Below are 20,416 nucleotides of genomic sequence, written 5' to 3' on the forward strand. Positions count from 1 at the left end.
CAAATACTACCTGCATCAGTCTACTTGGGCTGCCATAACCACTGGGTGCCTCTAAAAGCATAAATTTATTTTCTTATAGTTCTGGAGGCTTGAAGTCCCAGATCAGGATGCTGGCATGGTAAGGTTCTGTGAAGGCTCTCTTCCTGGCTTGCAGACTATGGCTTTCCAGCTGTGAGCCCTCATAATCTCATGCTTACAGGTGACTCTTCTTAAATAACCCCTAACCCAATTGGATTAGGACATCACCCTTAGGATCTCATTTAAATTTCACTACTTCCTAAAAGGGCTTTCTCCAAATACAGTCACAGGGGGAGCTAAGGTTTCAACACATGGTTCTTAAGGGGAATACAATTTAGTCCACAGCTCTACCAGATGCTGAAAACGAGATTCCTGAAGGGCTGTAATTAGAACAGTGATTGTGATGAACCATGTGACAATGCTTAGTTGAATTAAATAATATACATTCTGTGGCATGGCAAGTCCTCCCCTTTCCAGGACGAGGTGGTATATACCACAGAGAAACTCTCACAGTCACTCATAATGGAGATATATATGAGGATGTTCGGGGCTTCCCCAGTGGCTCAGGGGTAAAGAATCTACCTGTAATGCAGGACATACAGGTTTCAATCCCTGGGTTGGGAAGATTCCCCTAGAGGAGGGCATGGCAACCCCCTCCAGTATCCTTGCCAGGAAAATCCCAAGGACAGAGGAGCCTAGCAGGCTATGGTCCACGGGGTCACAAAGAGTCAGACATGACAAGCACGCGCACTTCAGTTCAGTTCAGTCGCTCAGTTGTGTCCGACTCTTTGCAACCCTATGGACTGCAGCACGCCAGCCCTTCCTGTCCATCACCAATTCCCAGAGTTATTTAAACTCATGTCCATAGAGTTGGTGATGATGCCATCCAACAATCTCATCCTCTGTTGTCCCCTTTTCCTCTCGCTTTCAATCTTTGCCAGCATCAGGGTCTTTTCAAATGAGTCAGTTCTTCACATCAGGTGGCCAAAGTATGGGAGTTTCAGCTTCAACATCAGTCCTTACAATGAATATTCAGGTCTGATTTCCTTTAGGATGGACTGGTTGGATCTTCTTACAGTCCAAGGGACTCTCAAAAGTCTTCTCCAACACCACAGTTCAAAAGCATCAATTCTTTGGTGTTCAGCTTTCTTTATACTCCAACTCTCACATCCATACACGACTACTGGAAAAACCATAGCTTTAACTAGATGGACATTTGTTGGTAAAGTAATGTCTCTGCTTTTTAGTATGTTATCTAGGTTGGTCATAACTTTTCTTCCAAAGAGCAATTTCATGGCTGCAGTCACCATCTGCAGTGATTTTGGAGCCCAGAAAATAAAGTCTGCCACTGTTTCCACTGTTTCCCCATCTATTTGCCATGAAGTGATGGGACCAGATGTCATGATCTTCATTTTCTGAATGTTGAGTTTTAAGCCAGCTTTTTCCCTCTCCTCTTCCACTTTCATCAAGAGGCTCTTTAGTTTTTCTTCACTTTCTGACATAAGGGTGGTATTATCTGCATATCTGAGGTTACAGAAGTAGCAGGGACTTATAGGGGGTTAGGTTCTATGGTGCCTTACACTAGTGCAATAAAGAAATAAAATGATAAAGTGGATAAAATTAGAATAGTATCCAGTAGATGAATTGATAAACCTGATAGACATACATTGATAATGGATAAAAAGGATAGAATTAAAAGGCAAGAAATTGAATGAAATTTGTGACAAAATATAGTTTTTAAAGAAAATTAGATACATTCATGTATAAAATAGCTATATTCTTCAAAGATACTTGCAAATCTAAGGAAATATATCAAGGATACTTAAAGACTTCCATACACGGTGGGAGGGAATGAGAGTAGGGATGGAACATGAAAAAAGTAATAAAATCTACAAATAATTGTCTATTACATATTGAGAATTATGGTTAACTCAGCTCTTTATATTTGAGGGAGAATAAGAGAAAGAAGGGAGAGAGAAGCTAGATGAACAGAAGGGACCTAAGGAGGAAGGGGGAGGAGGAAAGAAGTAGAAGAAGGAGAAAGAGAAGCTAAAGGAGAAGCAACAGATAACATTTATTGTTACAACTAAATTTTTATAAGGATAAATGGTTCCAAGTGCTGCATAGAAAAAGGAAGAAATCAAACATTATGAAAGACATAGTGAAAGGATAACAGAAGAGTAAAACTTCAAAGTAAACTGAGTCCATAAGAAGAGAAATGGTAATGTTGTCATTTACATTATAGAAGTGCCCATCTTTTTTCTCCAGCTCCATAAACAGCTACACTACTCTTTACAAATCACACTCTGATGGCACCTACAGCATATTATATGTGGAGCAGTTTAACTTAGAGTTTTCAACATTCCCAGTTTATGACTTGCACATTCATGACTATTGCTTCAATTTACTTTGTAAATAGAATCTTACCTGTCTCTTCATAGCTAAATCCCAGAATTTAGAATAGTACCTGGCAGATAACAGGCTTATGCTAAATATTTGTCAACTGAATGAATATAATTTCTACTTTTAGACAAACAAGAATACTGGAGAGAAAATAATAAAATTCTTGGCTAGAAGGCATGACCTGAAATGCACATATATATTATGCTAAATGCATATTCATTATTCCACTTATCAAACTCACTATTTCAAAACATTTACAAAGTACTGATTTTCATAATATCAATAATATACTGTTATATTGCTTTTTCAATTTTTGTTTTTGTTGTAGACTGCATAGAAGGGGATGCTGCATGAATATGATTTTAAATAATTTTTGATATTCACTCCTGTTATATTACAAGTAAGATACTCTGAGATCAACCAGATTTGAGAAAAATCATATGTGAATATTGTTGGAAATTCAATTTTAGATTAGATAAATATAACTGAGTGTTATCATATGTTCCAACAGGGCCAGCTCCCTCTCTAGGAGAGTATGCTATTTGCTCTGGATTGATTTGCACTTCTGTTGAACTGCAACTTCTCTTAAAGGATTATCCTATTAAGGAATATCAGCTTGGCTGATTAAAGATAATTATCTATTCAGTTTTGTATACATAATCTACTAAAAAGACAGATTCTTGTGCTACTTGACTTTGGGCTATGAAGTATGTGTAGACTACAGATTTCAACTGTATTATTTTTAAATTTAGTAAACATCATATGCTACTACATTAAAATAGTACATTCCTCTTAATTACATAACTGTGTACCCCTAGGAAAAATTCAAAGGTAAGATTGTATTTTAATTCTTTATATAAATGCATTTTTCTTGATTGATATATGTGTAAAAATAGTCATATTTCATAATGACCTATGCAAACATGCATGTGTTCTTTTTATAGTATTTGTAATCATATGGTCATAGTTAATTTTTATTAACTATTTTATTATTTTTATTTATTTATTATTTTTTTGCCTAGGTGATATTAAGATATAGCCAGTCATGAAATTAATTCCTCATACTTGTTAAGTAGATACAAATCTTTTTTAATTTCTTAAATGTGGTGACAATAACTTGGCATTAGCATAGTAATTGCTACATGAAAATAACTGCTATAAATGTATTTGAAAACTATTTCTTATATGACTATTGCAAAATTAATCCTCATTAAATATGGCAGTAATTTAGAATTTGTCATTTTTTGGATATGAGCTGTATTTTAAAAGTTTGTATATAATTAGGCACATAAGCTCTGTAATGAACTTCCAAGAAGAAAGTTTATGTACATAGGAAAACATTTCCAAGAATCTTGATCATCTAGGCCTAATATTTCTATGCAATTCAATTACAACAGAGAATTAAGCAAGGAGAAAATACTATATAAAACCAAGGATCTAACAACATAAGTGTGACTTCTTTGTATCATCCAGGCAATTAAACCTATAATAGCTGACTGTATCTGAATAATGCTCTAATTTGTAAGATTAATAAGTTATTTTCTGCTCTGATTAAATCAGAATAGGTCAGATTTTTACTATTTCATAAAGCCCTATAAGAAGAATTTGTTTGAGTTATTGATTTATTAAAATGCTGAAACTTACACATATTATTTGCTAAAATTCCATTTCTACAGAGAATGAACATATTGTTAGGTTTGTAAGAATAAAAGTTTTATATTGCTGAGCAACACAGCTGTCATTTCAATTTGAGGCTCAGTTTCTAAATAATCTTGATTTTTATATCAAATTGTATTTCCATTTTGGAACTAGGAAAAGTGGAGTGTTTTACTTACAGTTTCATATTTTATTTGTAAATGTTAAATAGTATAAGAGAGTATTTAAGTGTTTATTTTAAAATATTATTTTTATCCCAGAATACCATGCTCCAATGAAGAGTGGACAAGGCAGTACTCAGCTGTACAAAACTTAGGTTGGAAACATAACTGATGAAGTCACTTAATCCAGATTTCATGTTTTTAAGACCAAGTTGAAGTCAACAGAGACTAAGTGTCCTGCTCAATTTCATATTACAAATCACAGATGGATAACAATATTCTTTAGAGCCTTGCCTCGTGCTTAACTCCTGATGTATGGTATGTGAATTATTTCTATATGTTTCTTTCTACAAATTCAATCCAGACTCAGATAAGACATTTGATTGTATGGGAGATATGAAATAATCATCTCTAAAACTATGAAGACAGTTGCAAAAGTGGAGCCTTATAGTTTGTACAATGATGTCATTAGATTAAGTACACACCCTTTCAAGCATAGTATCGTAAAGGAACAAGAGTTACATGCATTAATTCTATATTTTGAAAAAGTCAGTAATTTCATTATTATTCGGTTCAGTTCAGTTTCTCCGTCGTGTCCGACTCTTTGCAACCCCATGAATCGCAGCACGCCAGGCCTCCATGTCCATCACCAACTCCCGGAGTTCACTCAGACTCATGTCTGTCGAGTCAGTGATGCCATCCAGCCATCTCATCCTCGGTCGTCCCTTTCTTCTCCTGCCCCCAATCCCTCCCAGCATCAGAGTCTTTTCCAATGAGTCAACTCTTCACATGAGGTGGCCAAAGTACTGGAGTTTCAGCTCTAGCATCATTCCTTCCAAAGAAATCCCAGGGCTGATCTCCTTCAGAATGGACTGGCTGGATCTCCTTTCAGTCCAAGGGACTCTCAAGAGTCTTCTCCAACACCACAGTTCAAAAGCATCAATTCTTCGGCGCTCAGCTTTCTTCACAGTCCAACTCTCACATCCATACATGACCACTGGAAAAACCATAGCCTTGACTAGATGGACCTTAGTCTGCAAAGTAATATCTCTGCTTTTGAATATGCTATCTAGGTTGGTCATAACTTTTCTTCCAAGGAGTAAGCGTCTTTTAATTTCATGGCTGCAATCACCATCTGCAGTGATTTTGGAGCCCCCCAAAATAAAGTCTGACACTGTTTCCACTGTTTCCCCATCTATTTTCCAGGAAGTGATGGGGCCAGATGCCATGATCTTCGTTTTCTGAATGTTGAGCTTTAAGCCAACTTTTTCACTTTCCTCTTTCACTTTCATCAAGAGGCTTTTTAGTTCCTCTTCACTTTCTGCCATAACGGTGGTGTCATCTGCATATCTGAGGTTATTGATATTTATGTTAAATATTGATATTTATATTAAACCTTCACAATTCGTGTAATTCAAATGCACTTCAGTTTTCAGAATGTATGATACATTATTAGGATGATAGTCTAAATACATAAAAATTAATATGGCATCATCACCAACCAATTTGGCTTCCCTTGTGGCTCAGCTGGTACAAAACCTGCTTGCAATGTGGGGGACTTGAGTTCGATCCCTGGGTTAGGAAGATCCCCTGGAGAAGGGAAAGGCTACCCACTCCTGTATTCTGGCTTGGAGAATTCCATGGACTCTATAGTCTGTGGGGTTGCAAAGAGTTGGACATGGCCTAGTGACTTTCACTTTCACTAACCAGTCAGAGTGGACAACAGATCAAACAGGATAGGTTCACGGTCATTGGTCATAACATGTTTTACAACTGCAAATATTATTTCTGAAGTAATATATCTTCAAACAATATACTTTTAATTAAAGTTTGCATGGCATCCCCATTATTATTAGTATGTTATCTTCTATACTTGCTATCAGGTGAATAAAAATGGTTCTAAAACATGGAATAGCATGACAAAAAACAAAGAGAAAGAACACTTTTTTATTTTACAGGTAAAAACCAGTTCCTATGAATCTCCAGAATTTTTTCTTTACACTTTCCTAGAGCTAAGGATGAAATGAAATGGAATTCAGGGTCTCATATGTACAAATACACATATTTGTTAATATACATACATAATTAAAGCTCTCAAAACTTCTTAAAATGGGAGAAATGGAACCAAACCCCTAGTTCTGTGCTAAGTAAAAAACAAACGAACAAAAAAACACCTTGTCCAGTTCCTAGAGCATAGTATACTTCATTGCAGGTATTATTCACACATTTGAGTCTGCAAGGGAGATACATAATCTTATTTCTTTCAGTTCCTCCAATTCCTTTCTCCAGTAGTAGAGAGGCCCATATTTTACTCAAAAACAAAATGGATTTGCATACAAACAGGGGACAGAATACTGGGGTTATAAATAACTGAGCAGAGTCTTCTGGTCTCCTTTTCTCTTGTTTTTTATCCACTCTCCCTGTTACTCTTTTCCAGGAAATTGAAGTAGAATGGTTTTGTTCTTAGGAGGAGCTATTTAGCTTGTCTCTGCCTTATGCCTTAGAGATAACGGAAGTTAGCTTGCTTTCAGTTCAGTTCAGTTCAGCTGAGTCGTTCATTCGTGTCCGACTCTTTGCGACCCCATGAATTGCAGCACGCCAGGCCTCCCTGTCCATCATCAACTCCCGGAGTTCACTCAGACTCACGCCCATCGAGTCAGTGATGCCATCCAGCCATCTCATCTTCTGTCATCCCTTTCTCCTCCTGTCCCCAATCCCTCCCAGCATCAGAGTCTTTTCCAATGAGTCAACTCTTCTCATGAGGTGGCCAAAGTACTGGAGTTTCAGCTCTAGCATCATTTTTTCCAAAGAAATCCCAGGGTTGATCTCCTTCAGAATGGACTGGTTGGATCTCCTTGCAGTCCAAGGGACTCTCAAGAGTCTTCTCCAACACCACAGTTCAAACGCAACAATTCTTTGGCCCTCTGCCTTCTTCACAGTCCAACTCTCACATCCATACATGACCACAGGAAAAAGCATAGCCTTGACTAGACGGACCTTAGTCTGCAAAGTAATATCTCTGCTTTTGAATATGCTATCTCAGTTCAGTTCAGTCGCTCAGTCGTGTCCAACTCTTTGTGACCCCATGAATCGCAGCACGCCAGGCCTCCCTGTCCATCACCAACTCCCGGAGTTCACTCAGACTCACGTCTATTGAGTCAGTGATGCCATGCAGCCATCTCATCCTCGGTTGTCCCCTTTCTCCTCCTGCCCCCAATCCCTCCCAGCATCAGAGTCTTTTCCAATGAGTCCACTCTTCTCATGAGGTGGCCAAAACTGGAGTTTCACCTTTAGCATCATTCTTTCCAAAGCAAGGTAATGCTCATAATTCTTCAAGCAAGGCTTTAACAGTACGTGAACCGAGAACTTCCAGCTGCATAAGCTGGATTTAGAAAAGGTAGGGGAACCAGATATCAAATTGTCAACACCATTGAATCATAGAAAAAGCAACGCAAGTCCTGAAAAACATCTACTTCTGCTTCATTGACTACAATAAAGCATCTGTTAAACACAATAAACTGTGTTCTTAAAATTCTAAAATAGATGGAAATACCAAACCACCTTACCTGCCTCCTGAGAAACCTGTATGCAGGTCAAGAAGCAACAGTTAGAGCTGGACATGGAACAAAGGACTAGTTTAAAATTGGGAAAGGAGTACACCACAGCTGTATATTGTCACCCTGCTTATTTCACATATATGTAGAGTACATCATGTGAAATGACAGGTTGGATGATTCACAAGCTGGAATCAAGTTGCTGGGAGAAATATCAACAACCTCAGATATGCAGATGACACACCCTAATGGTATAAAGTGAAGAGGAACTAAAGAGCCTCTTGATGAAGGTGAAAGAGGAGAGTGAAAAAGCTTGTTTAAAACTGAACATTCAAAAAACTAAGATTATGGTATCTGGTCCCATCACTTCATGGCAAATAGATGGGGAAACAATGGAAACAGTGACAGACTTTATCTTTTGGGGGACTCCAAAATCACTGCAGATGGTGACTGCAGCCATGAAATTAAAAGATACTTGCTTCTAGGAAGAAAAGTTATGACAAACCTAGACAGTGTATTTAAAAGCAGAGACATCACTTTGCCAACAAAGTTCGATATAGTCAAAGCTATGGTTATTCCTGGCATCATGTATGGATGTGAGAGTTGGACCATAAAGAAGTCTAAGCAGCAAAGAACTGATGCTTTTGAACTATTGGAAAAGACTCTTACAGGAATTCAATCCTGAATATTCATTGGAAAGACTGATGCTGAAGCTCCAATACTTTGGCCACCTGATGCAAAGAGCTGACTCACTGGGAAAGACTCTCATGCTGGGAAAGATTGAGGGCAGGAGGAAGAGGGGGTTACAGAGGATGAGATGATTGGATGGCATCATTGACTCAATAGACATGAATTTAAGCAAACTCGAGGAGTTAGTGATGGACAGGGATGTCTGGTGTGCTGCAGTACATGGGGTCGCAAAGAATTGGACATCACTGACAGACTGAACAACACAACCTAGTCAAATCTTGCTCTGCTCTCTGCAAGATAAGTCAGTAAATCGGAGACGAGGTACTTGGCTCAGGAACAGACGTTATTTGTGAGCCTGCTGACAGAGAAGATGGTGGGCTAGACCCTCAAAATGACCATCTTGCTGGGGCCTGGATGTCAGACTCTTTTATGGATCAGAGATGGATGGGATACAAAGTAAACAGGCCATTTAATTCCTTCAAATCTCCTAAAATGACAAGCCTCAAGTAGTGGGATGTGTTAATTTCACGTCTTCCTTACAGTCATTACATGGGCGATGTGAAAGGCAATGTCTCCTGTCATATCAACAAACAGAGATGTCACATCTGTCTGTGATCCCAGACTCCCCAAATGTGAATTTTTGGTCACAAAATGTGCTTGGTGCTATACCATTTGCCACACAGAGAATCACAGGCATTCACAGGTGGACAGGGTCTGGTTATCTCCTTGAGGCAGGCCATTATATACGTTTATAGTAAAAAATGGGTTAAAGTCACAGAAGCAGATGCAGTGTAAATTTAAAATCAACTCTTCCAGGATACAAATACACTTCTTTCCTATCACTTTGTCTTTCACTGAATCTTTCTGCAATGAGAAATCAAGAATCTGAGTTTCATTAGGTCCTGAAACTATGTGTGGGATCTCAGCTGGAAAACCATGGGTTTGGGCTGAGTTCAAGCCCTAGCACATGGATTGAAGTCCCAATCTGAGGTGAATGATTTCAGTAGTAACAACCTCATTAAGTTGTGGTCAAGAATAAACAAGATTTTTATGTGAGCTGACTCAGATGGTTCCATTGGTAAAAGGACTAGACCCAGAAGTGTGGACTGATATTGCCTCACTATTGAGGCAATAACATTCTGAGCCCTCTCCCTGGGTTAGGTTTTCTGCAAAGAGCCAGACAATAAATATTTGAGCCTTCACAAGCCATATAGTTTCCACTGTGATTATTCAACTCTGCTGTTGTAGTATAAAAGCAGCCTTAGATAATGCATAAATTAATGGGTATGGTTGTGTACCATTAAAATTACAGATAAATACAGGTCAAGCTGGCCTATAGGCAGTACTTTGCCAAGCCCTGTTCTATGTACTATCCTTTTGAATTGCAAGGTTTTACCATCCTGGTTGATGGGAGCACAAACTATTCCTAAGCTATTGTGATCCTCAGGGATTTTTCTTGTTAACTCTTCAGACAGATTTTTCTAAAGCTTTAGGCTGTCATGTACTGATCCATACTCAGCTAAAGATTGGAAGGGATCTTTTGCAAATCTCCAGAGCTCCCTCTTTGTGTTGGTGTCTCCTGTCCTGTCCTCTGCCTGCAAACTCTAGCTGCCTTGGCCTCACTGGAATGCCCACTCCATCTTCCTAACTCTGGGAGTTTGCTGAGCTTCCTCAAGGTTTTAGTTCATTTCTGGTACGCAATCTAGAGATTTCCTCCAGACAGCATTCTGGGCAGCCATTGAACTCATTTACCCACCTCTCAGTACTGTCTTCCACTGCCCAATATTCAGTTTCTGAAAACCATTGTTGCATATATTTTGTCTGTTTTTTCCTTCATTTTAGGTAGGAGGGTAAACCTGGTCCCTATTTGGCTGGAAGTGGAAGTCGTGATAGGTTTTTAGCATTCCACAGACAAGGAAATTAAGACTCAGAAATGTTCAGAAATTTCACCAAGATCATTCAGCTAGTTAGTAGTAGAGACAGAATTCAAAACCAGGGCTTCTAAATTCTGAGTTATACTAATTTTCAGGGGCTCCATTATACTACACTGCTTCCAACAGAAGCGATTAACCACAACCTGTCTTTTAAATATGCTGCTCCTGCTGCTAAATTGCTGTAGTCGTGTCTGACTCTCTGTGACACTATGGACTGTAACCCGCCAGGCTTCTCTGTCCATGGGATTCTCCAGGCAAGAGTACTGGAGTGCGTTGCCATCTCCTCCACCAGGGGATCTTCCTGACCCAGGGATTGAACCTATGTCTCCTGCATTGCACACAGATTACCACTGAGCCACCGAGGAAGCCCGTCTTTTAAATATAATATGAAACAGTGAACTGAAGCCTTCACTAACAGAAACTAATAAACCAAAAATGAAGATTATCTCATTATTTTTTGAACAATTTTAGAAGAGTCTGATACTTGTCATATTTTATAATGGGGTAATTATTTTTTCTTTAGTTTAGTATCTCTATTGTCATTCTGCTTTTGGGAAATATCTACGATTATCTCCAAATGGTGCAAAACCTTGCCCGTTTTAATGGTCTAAGACTGATAAGCTTCCTATTGGAAAGTTCCCATCTGGCTCAAGCTTCAGCTTCTGCATTTTCTAAGGATGTGACTTCTTTGCAAATGTACTGGAATTACCTTTTACAAAGGAGTGAAAAATAGTTCTAAACTACATAAACATGATGAAATGAGAGATGTGGGAAAGTGTATGTATAAATTCTCACAGTTCATTTTGGTTATTTTCACTACAAAATTCCATTTAACATTTTTCTGAAAGAGTAATACATTTTTGAATGGTAAAACATATGGCATTTGCATATGCCAAGTGAGAGATATTTAGATAATGAATGTTTGTATGTGTAGCACTGTACTACCAGGAGGTTCTCTGTTTAATGAGAAAGAACACATCGTTTTACAAATACATGAATGATAAATATATACTGATACATGTATATATCTATAAACATAGGTAATCTGTATTTGTTGTAAGCAGTGTATTTGCAAATAAAACATTATGTAAATAATACTATACCACATGCAACTCCTCTTTTAAATGTGTGAGAAGCTGATTTCTACAGCAACAGTAAAGCTAAGCCCTAGATGATGATTCACACTTCTTTAAATCTTTTTATTTTAATTATATATGCATATATAATGTTAAATATAGTTTTACTTGCTAGTTAATCATTTATTTTTAATATTAGAGGAAAACAAGACTATATCAGGATTTCCTCATTATAGAATGCAATTAACCCATGAAACAAATTAGAATATAGTAAGACAATTATCTCTTCTATTATTTACATGAAAAAGCTTAGTTCAGGAAGATCAAATAACTTGCTTAAAATCTAAAAGGTGAGGAAGAGCTAAGGGTCTAAATCTTAGTCTACATTCTGTTTCCACACCATTGGTTTGAAATATTTTTATCAAAGATAACATTTCAAAAATTGATACACCGTATTTTGTTGTTTTGTTTCTAAGTTGTGTCCGACTCCTTGAACCCCATGGACTGTAGCCTGCTGGGCTCCTCTGATCATGGGTTTTTCTAGGTAAGAATACTGATGTGGATTGCCATTTCCTTCTCCAAGGGAGGAAGTCCCTGATACCCATGAGAAATCTCAATTTTAAAACAGAATAAGTACTATTTCATTAGTATATAATTTACTCTTATAAATTTAAAATAAAAATATAAAATTAAAATATTTATGAGATAATTAATGAAGACATTTTAATAAATATTTGAAATCAAATGTTATGAACCACAGTTTCAGTCTTTAATGATCTATACTCAAATATCCTGTGTATCCTGTGTTGGATTTGCAGTGATGAAATCCCTTATTTATAAAGACAAGCTATTGTGTATGGAGACAGCTCTGTTTAAGCAGCACACCTCAAAATTTCAAGATGCCCTTCAGTTAAACTGATCTAGAGACATGGAATATGATGAGAAAATTTTTGTTTCTGTGTTGATTATTTAGTATATCTGAAAACAGCTTGCACATTCCTTATATTAAATTTCTCACACAGAATATTATCAATACCTCCCCATATGTTATATGATATTATGATGATACTGCATGTATATTATCAATGACCTTTCCTCAGGTCCAAGGAGGTAAGCTTGCATTGGCTTGCCACTGGGAATAAATAAACATATGTCAAATGAATGTGTATTCTGAGCTTATTATGTTATATTTGATATTATTTTCATAGTCCAAATATCCCCATGACACCTTTTTATACTTTTAAAATCATCTTTTCCTGAATAAATGCAGATGAGAAAAGATCTCCATGTTCCTGTCCTTATTTCAATTTTGTTTTGCTCTTGACTTTACTTTTCTTTACTCTCTTGAAATGAACATAATTTCTGGTATTTAACTTTGTGATTTTCATCTCTCTGTTCAGATCCTCATTAGACCTTGTCTTTGCTCTTCCCAATTCCTTCAACTCTTAATATATTTCATACTTTTAAAATGATGAGTGACTTAAGACTTCTTCTCCACCAAAGCACACATTTCTCATCATTCAATGAGAAAAAGACATTAATTTCTCAAACACATAGAATTAAAATTAATTATATCATGTTCCTTGAAGAAATGGTCAAAGGAATGGAAAGGTCAAGTTGAAATTATATTTCTTCAAACTGATGAAGTGTTTTGATTAATAGGGTCCCTGGTTTACACTCTTTATCTTTTATGTTTCTCATTGCTCCATCTTTAATTTTGACAGTTTTCTTAATATTAGTGTAGTATCAAATATATAGCTGTTATGGAGAGAAAGAATAGATTTGTTGTACCAGGGGCTTCAAGACTTGCATGACAGTAAGACAGAACTGACATTTATTTAAAATAAGGTTTTCCTGACAATGTATAGAAAAGCAATTTGAGGATGGATGATAAGGACAGTAAAAGGCAGTGAAGACATATTTACTAATTATGACAGTAAAATATATATCTAGTATTAGTTGTACAGCTTTTCAAAACATGTTATTCTATTATTAGAAAGTACAGACAAAAGCTTTGAAATTTCAGAATTCAAAACTCAAGGACCTGAATACTTGGATGCTATTTCAAGATAATAAAGGAGATTTATTGATGTGAAAATGTTTATAAAAAACAGGTTAAAACTTCTTTACATTTATGATGTCAATGTATATTCTATATATCATAAAGTATAAATTATAATACAAATGAGTGTTCACATTAAAAAGTTAAATTCTCATAGTTAGGGTCTTTTACCCTGTACAGTGTTTTCTGTTTCAATCTAGCAGAGCATAAAAGTCTTAATGTCAGGAACATTACTAAAATATTTTTAAGGAAGTCATTGTTATTAGTGTGGCTCATATACCAGTCTACAATGGGAACACAACTTAAGATTTGTTAAGAAGACAAACTTATTGAATTCTGAATTTCAGATATGTGATGGCAATATCATGAAACCAGTTATCATGGAACACACAATTATCTTATGGCTCTAGAATTGCTGAGTATATTCATACATTCTGGACTATTTTTAAATAGATTATTTCCATTATATATATTCAATCTTTATTTCTTCATCTAAAATCACTATCTCTACCACTTTGAGTGACTGCCAATAAATAACAAAAGTTTTAACATCTCAAAACTTAAAAAAGTTTATAACATGTATTATAATAGCAAAGGTAAGCTATATCAGTCAATAACAGATATACATTATTTAGCACAGGATATTATTAAAGATAGAGTTGTAATTGTAATTTTAACATTTTAAATGTACAAGTGGAATCATTGTGTGATTGTTAACATCAGTTGCTACACTGTTTATCATCAGCAAGGATAAAATATTTTCTTATTGATAACATTCATCTTATTGCAGAAAAATGCTAAACACGATAATATACTATAATTATTACAAGTTAAAACAATTATTTTTGGACATAATTGCAGCAAAATGAATATATATTTAAATTTAATTGTAAAATCTAGAGAATATGAGGTATTACGAATTTACTATAGACTAAAATATTCTGTAAAATGTTTTAATTTTACTCTTGTCAAAGTTTTGTTCTTCTCTACTTTTAGCCATTTTCCTTTAAAATACTTGATTTTCTTGCATTGGATGGTGATTCCAAGGCATGCAGACTCCAAATTTTGGATGATGCTACTAGGAACTTGAGTAATCTAAATGAGCACACACTTACCTTCTCTATTATCCTTTTCTTTATGCATGTGATAAATGCAATGCTTTCATTATATATGTGATATGATATAAATGTGATTATAACAGTGTAATATATTTTAGTATAATATTAAGAACAGAAATTTACATAGAAGGAAATGCAAAAAATTAAAACGGCAATAGAAAATACTTTCAGGACAAATATTAAAGTAGTCAACTTGGTCAAAATGTTTAACAAAGAGATCCTACCTGATGAATCAAAGGTCACCTCATTGCCTGGGCTTGGACCTACATCAATGGACACCATGGGTAAGAGCTTCCGAAAATCCCACAGCTTTGTAACTCCACAGGCATCACAGGATGCTATCATGTGACCCTTTAAAGTATTAAAAAAGAAGTTATATATATATATACATACACACATGATGCTTCTCTAAAAATATATATAGAAACTCAGACCAAAAGAAAAGATTTTCTATTACCATTTTATTAAATCCATAAGAATACATTCCTCTAAACTAAAAAGTATTCATTATACCTTTGTTTTTGACATAAAAGCATTATAAAATGAAAATTTATATATATAAAATCCTATATCAAATTTTGGAAGATGATTCTCAGGAAATCATTTTGATGATTTTAATTATATTAGAAGATGTAATAAAACAGAACTACACACATGCACGTGCATGCAAACTGTCTATATATACACATATCTCATATATGACATGTGATTTACATATAAAAACTACCTATACATGTAAAAAAAACTGCACTAAATGCACACTCCCTTCACATGCTTGTAACTAGGTAGTGCTGACAATTTCTATCTCAGAGTAAAAATAAAAAGAGAGGTAGGAAAACAACTGGACAGGAAAGAATAATTTTTATCATAGTGGGTAGATCACTGTAGCCATGTAAAATTGATGGCAAGGAAGCTGTGCCTATTGTGGTCTGTTCGGAGAAGGCGATGGCACCCCACTCCAGTACTCTTGCCTGGAAAATCCCATGGACGGAGGAGCCTGGTAGGCTGCAGTCCACGGGGTCGCAAAGAGTCGGACACGACTGAGCGACTTCACTTTCACTCTTTCCTTTCATGCATTGGAGAAGGAAATGGCAACTCACTCCAGTGTTCTTGCCTGGAGAATCCCAGGGACAGGGGAGCCTGGTGGGCTGCTGTCTATGGGGTCGCAGAGAGTCGGACATGGCTGAAGCGACTTAGCAGCAGTAGCAGCAGCAGACAAAATTATTAGAAATAATTTTTTAATGCCTAGTCAAAAATAATTCCTTCATTATTTTCTTTCTAGATATTCTAAAATGTTAAATAACTTGATCAATATATAATTTCTCTCATTATTTTGAACTAGCTCACATACTTATTCCTCATTTACTCCTTGATTTCTACCCTTTCTGTAAAAAATGTGCATACTGTATTAGAATCCAAGTCAGGTGTTCCCTAAATATTCCAGTAATGTAACAAATACCATTAGTTTTAAAATTCTGTAACTGTCATCACTCACAATGCAATATAACAGTCTTTTACCCTCAATCTAATAAATGGAATATTTAATCCTTTTTGTGACTTAAAAAGAACACAAATAACTTGGAATGTTTTCAAATATCTAAACATGTAAGAACTGTGAATAATCAATGAATTTAATTTTTAGAAAAGAATAGTTATCAGGATTACATGGAATATTAAATGTTAAAAATTATAAAGAACGCTTTCCAGATATAAGAGCTTTCAAACGCCTTTTAGAAATCACAGAATGGAATTTTTTTTTTCAACTTTGAGTACAGAATAAATTTTAATCAGAATTTAATTTGGAGGAACTTCTTCTCAAAGTCAGGTTATAGACTTCATGACCTTTCCTTCTCTAGATTTTATGACACAAAGAAAATCATAAAATGTGCCTTATACCATTGAACATTAAAATTTTAGAAACTATACTAAATATAAAAAATAAATTATTTAAATGATTTTAGTATTTTCATATTTCATTTTTACTGCTGCCAATACATTTATAACATTTTGTTAAAATTAAAATAATAGTCAATACTTATTAAGGGTTTTTAATGAACTAAATGCTGTGCTAAATAATTTATTGATAAAAATAGATTCATTATTTTAAACAATTTTGAATAACATCATTAGCCAAACTTTTCCATTTCCCAAGGGACTTAAAACTCATGACAAAATATGCATTATGAAAAAACAGAATAACTTGTAAAGTGTTACAAGTTTGCATTCAGATTTGATAACCAGGAGACACTTGGTAACTACGCTTTCAGTTAGAAGAGAGGTAATGTAGTGCCTTTCTGAGTGCCTGGAGCATAGAAAAATTAAAAAAAAAAAAATTAACCCAACAGATGACAAATGCCTCATGGGTGTTTACCCAGAAGTTTTAAAGTACTTTCACACTGTTCATGAGGTTCTTGAGGCCAAGAATCCTGGAGTGATTTGCCATTCTCTTCTGCAGTGGATCATGTTTTGCCAGAGGATTGCAGGCCGGAGGAGAAATGGGCAACAGAGCATGAGATGGTTGGATGGCATCACTGACTCAATGGACATGAGTTTAAGCAAACTCCAGAAGATAGTGAAGGACAGGGAAGGCTGGTGTGCTATAGTCCATGGGACTGCGGAGAGTCAGACATGACTTTGTGACTGAACTTTCACACTAGTCTTAAGGTAATATTGCTTCTAACCTTAATAGTTCTGAATCAGCTAGACAAAAGGAAGAGATAAAAGATGCAGAGAATCCCGAACAAAAAAAGTTGGAATATCAAGATTCTGTATTCCTTCTCACGCAACCTCAGGTGAACTGGAATCATCTGCCTTTCTCCTTCTCTAGGTCAAAAGAAGACATGAAATTATTACTAATCCAAATCACACACTGTGAGTTTTGGGGGAAATGAAGATAGGTAGTGTGGAAAATGGTTTAATTGTCAACCTAGAGAAAAAACAAATATTTTATCTATAATTTATGTCAAGCAATAAAACAAAGACGAGCTACAGTTAGGCAATTAACCTAACTAAGAAATAAAGATTTCAAAGAAAATGTTTTTTTGTTCAGGGGGGTAGGAATTGTGACCATCCTAAAGAAAGTATAAACTCAAAGAATTTTGGAAAATTCTCTAAAATGTAATTCTGTTTATGTCACTGGTACCAGTATGATACTGAGAAGGAAAGGTAATAAAGATGGCTGCATTGAAAGCTCTCACAGAAGGTCAGATTCAGGCAGATGGTTATTTATATGACACTGAATCTCCAGCACCTGGTTTATAGTTCCTGTGACATCTGGGATTTGATTTTGATTTATAGAATAAGTGACTATAAGTGGAGTAGAGTAATCAATGTTGACCATGTGAAACTCAAATGGACTTTTGTTTCTCAAAATATGGTAAATGAGCAGAAGCTCATAAAAATACAGTATTTTAGCTTTTTTTTTTTTTTTTGGTGTGTGTATTTATTACTTTGGGGATTATAGACTCAAATAGTAAAATGAAGCAAGTAAAATTTAGAAAATGGACAAAGGATACAGTTGAGATTAAAATGAATAGTCATGATTTCTAAATGTCCCTATTAAGATTTGTCAACTCCAACTTATAGATCCTAGTGAGAAAATCCATATAGATGTGAGGTTAATAAGTTAGAGTATAACAGTATAAAATAAAACTAGCTTTACCTAGGCTGCTGGAAATATACTGGAGAAATATTTAGCTGTACATATCAAGAATCACAAAGGTGTTCATACTTTTGAAACTTTTAAGGTTACTTATTAAAAAATGGAAACGTGAAATTTGCAATAATCTAATTTGGAAGAAATAAATCTTGTGCTGTTGTGGATCCTGAAAACTGCTGGAGGCACCTTTTATGCAAACTTTTTACCAAAAATGACAGGAAGAAAAGCAGACTGAACAGCTATCTCTCAGCACAGATGGCTTTAAACATATTTATATATTGTAAAACAAAGAAAAAGCAAAAATTAGCTAATGAAGTAATTAATAATTTAAATGAATAATTAGACTATTTTCATAAATCTATAGTATTTCTTCACATAAACATATCTTATGGCTTTATATAATTTTAAATAATAGATTTTACAAGTTTGGGCATTACTGTAAGTTTGGGTTAGAAGGATATTTTTCAGGTAGTATAAGAAATGCCATAGAGTAATAAACTATTCTATATGAAATTGCTTATACATTTATATTATATCAAGAAGAAAAACATAGATTCTTAATTTATTATAGAAAACAGAGGTCCAATTTGATTGCACTTTGAACCTCCTTTTTGATAAATCAGCTAAATAAGATTAATAATTCTGTTGGTTCAACTCACTATTTCTATATATATATTCACATATATATGTATATATAATACATGTATATATATCTTTATTTTTACCATCTTTATTTGTAGTGAATGTCAGAACATCTAAAGAAGGAAAATATTTTTAGGTTTATTATACCACTTCTTTTGCAAGTTTCTTCAAGGCTGAATAACACAATATATGTAATTGTTCGCTTCTGAGAGTTATGCAAAATAATAGAAAATTAAATTAATAATTATGTATCAACTATGTACACATGAGAGTGTTATAAGCTCCTTAAGAATAGGTACTTTGGCTTGACGATACATTCCCATGATCTTGAACAGCACCTAGTAAATGTTTTGCAAATAACTGCAGATGTATAAATAAATAACTGAGATGAATTACTGTGGTGTACTGTGCTTTGTTGCTCAATGGTGTCTGACTCTTTGTGACCCCATGGACTGTAGCCCGCCAGGCTCCTCTGTCCATGGGGATTCTCCAGGCAAGAATATTGGAGTGGGTTGCCATCTCCTCCTCCTGGGGATTTTCCCGACCCAGGGTTTTAACCCAGGTCTCCATCATTGCAGGCAGATTTTACCATCTGATCCACAAAATAGCAATTACAGAAACAATGTAAGTTTAGGCTAAACTATCGTTAAACTGCTTGAAAGTATACAACAGACATGGTACAGTGATTGAATAGGGAGATATGTTGATAAAAAGTTGCCCTATATATTTCTTAAGACTTTATTTTTTAAAGGTAGTTTTGGCTCATAGCAAAATTAAAGGGAAAATAGAGAAATTTTTATTTATCTCCTGTCTCCACACACACATAGCCTCCCCCATTTACAACTTCTCCACTGGAGAGGCACATTTGTTACATTTGATGAACCAATATTGACACATTATAATCACCTCAAATTCCTACTTTTACATTACAATTCACTCCTAGTGTTGCATATTCTATGAGTTTAAACAACTGTACAATGACATACCCTTCACAATGGTATCATTAGAGTATTTTTCCTAAGTATCCTTTGTACTCATCCATCCATCCAAACCCCAGGCAATCACCCATCATTTTGCCTCTGTAGACAGCAGCCAGAATGAAAACCACAATTACAGGAAACTAACAAAACTAACCACATGGATCACAGCCTTATCTAACTCAATGAAACTATGAGCCATGCCATGTAGAGCTATCCAAGACAGATGGGTCATGGTGGAGAGTTCTGACAAAATGTGGTCCATCGGAGAAGGGAATGGCAAACCACTTCAGCATTCTTGCCTTGAGAACACCATGAAGAGTGTGACCCCATGGACTATACAGTCCATGGAATTCTCCAGATCAGAATATTGGAGTGGATAGGCTTTCCTTTCTCCAGGGGATCTTCCTAACCCAGGAATTGAACCCAGGTTTCCCACACTGCAGGCAGATTCTTTACCAACTGAG

General features: G+C 35.4%; 1 protein-coding gene across 1 annotated transcript in view; it reads right to left on the reverse strand.

The window, feature by feature from the left end:
- Positions 1-20,416, reverse strand: part of SPAG16 (sperm associated antigen 16) — a 1,071,408-nt gene that overhangs the window by 267,176 nt on the left and 783,816 nt on the right. The window contains exon 15 of the mRNA XM_040228573.1: positions 14,897-15,023. Coding sequence (XP_040084507.1) covers positions 14,897-15,023 — 127 coding nt within the window. The remainder of the gene's footprint in view (positions 1-14,896; positions 15,024-20,416) is intronic.

Source organism: Oryx dammah, unplaced genomic scaffold (genome assembly GCF_014754425.2).
Source record: "Oryx dammah isolate SB20612 unplaced genomic scaffold, SCBI_Odam_1.1 HiC_scaffold_27, whole genome shotgun sequence".
In the NCBI taxonomy this organism is placed as follows: domain Eukaryota; kingdom Metazoa; phylum Chordata; class Mammalia; order Artiodactyla; family Bovidae; genus Oryx; species Oryx dammah.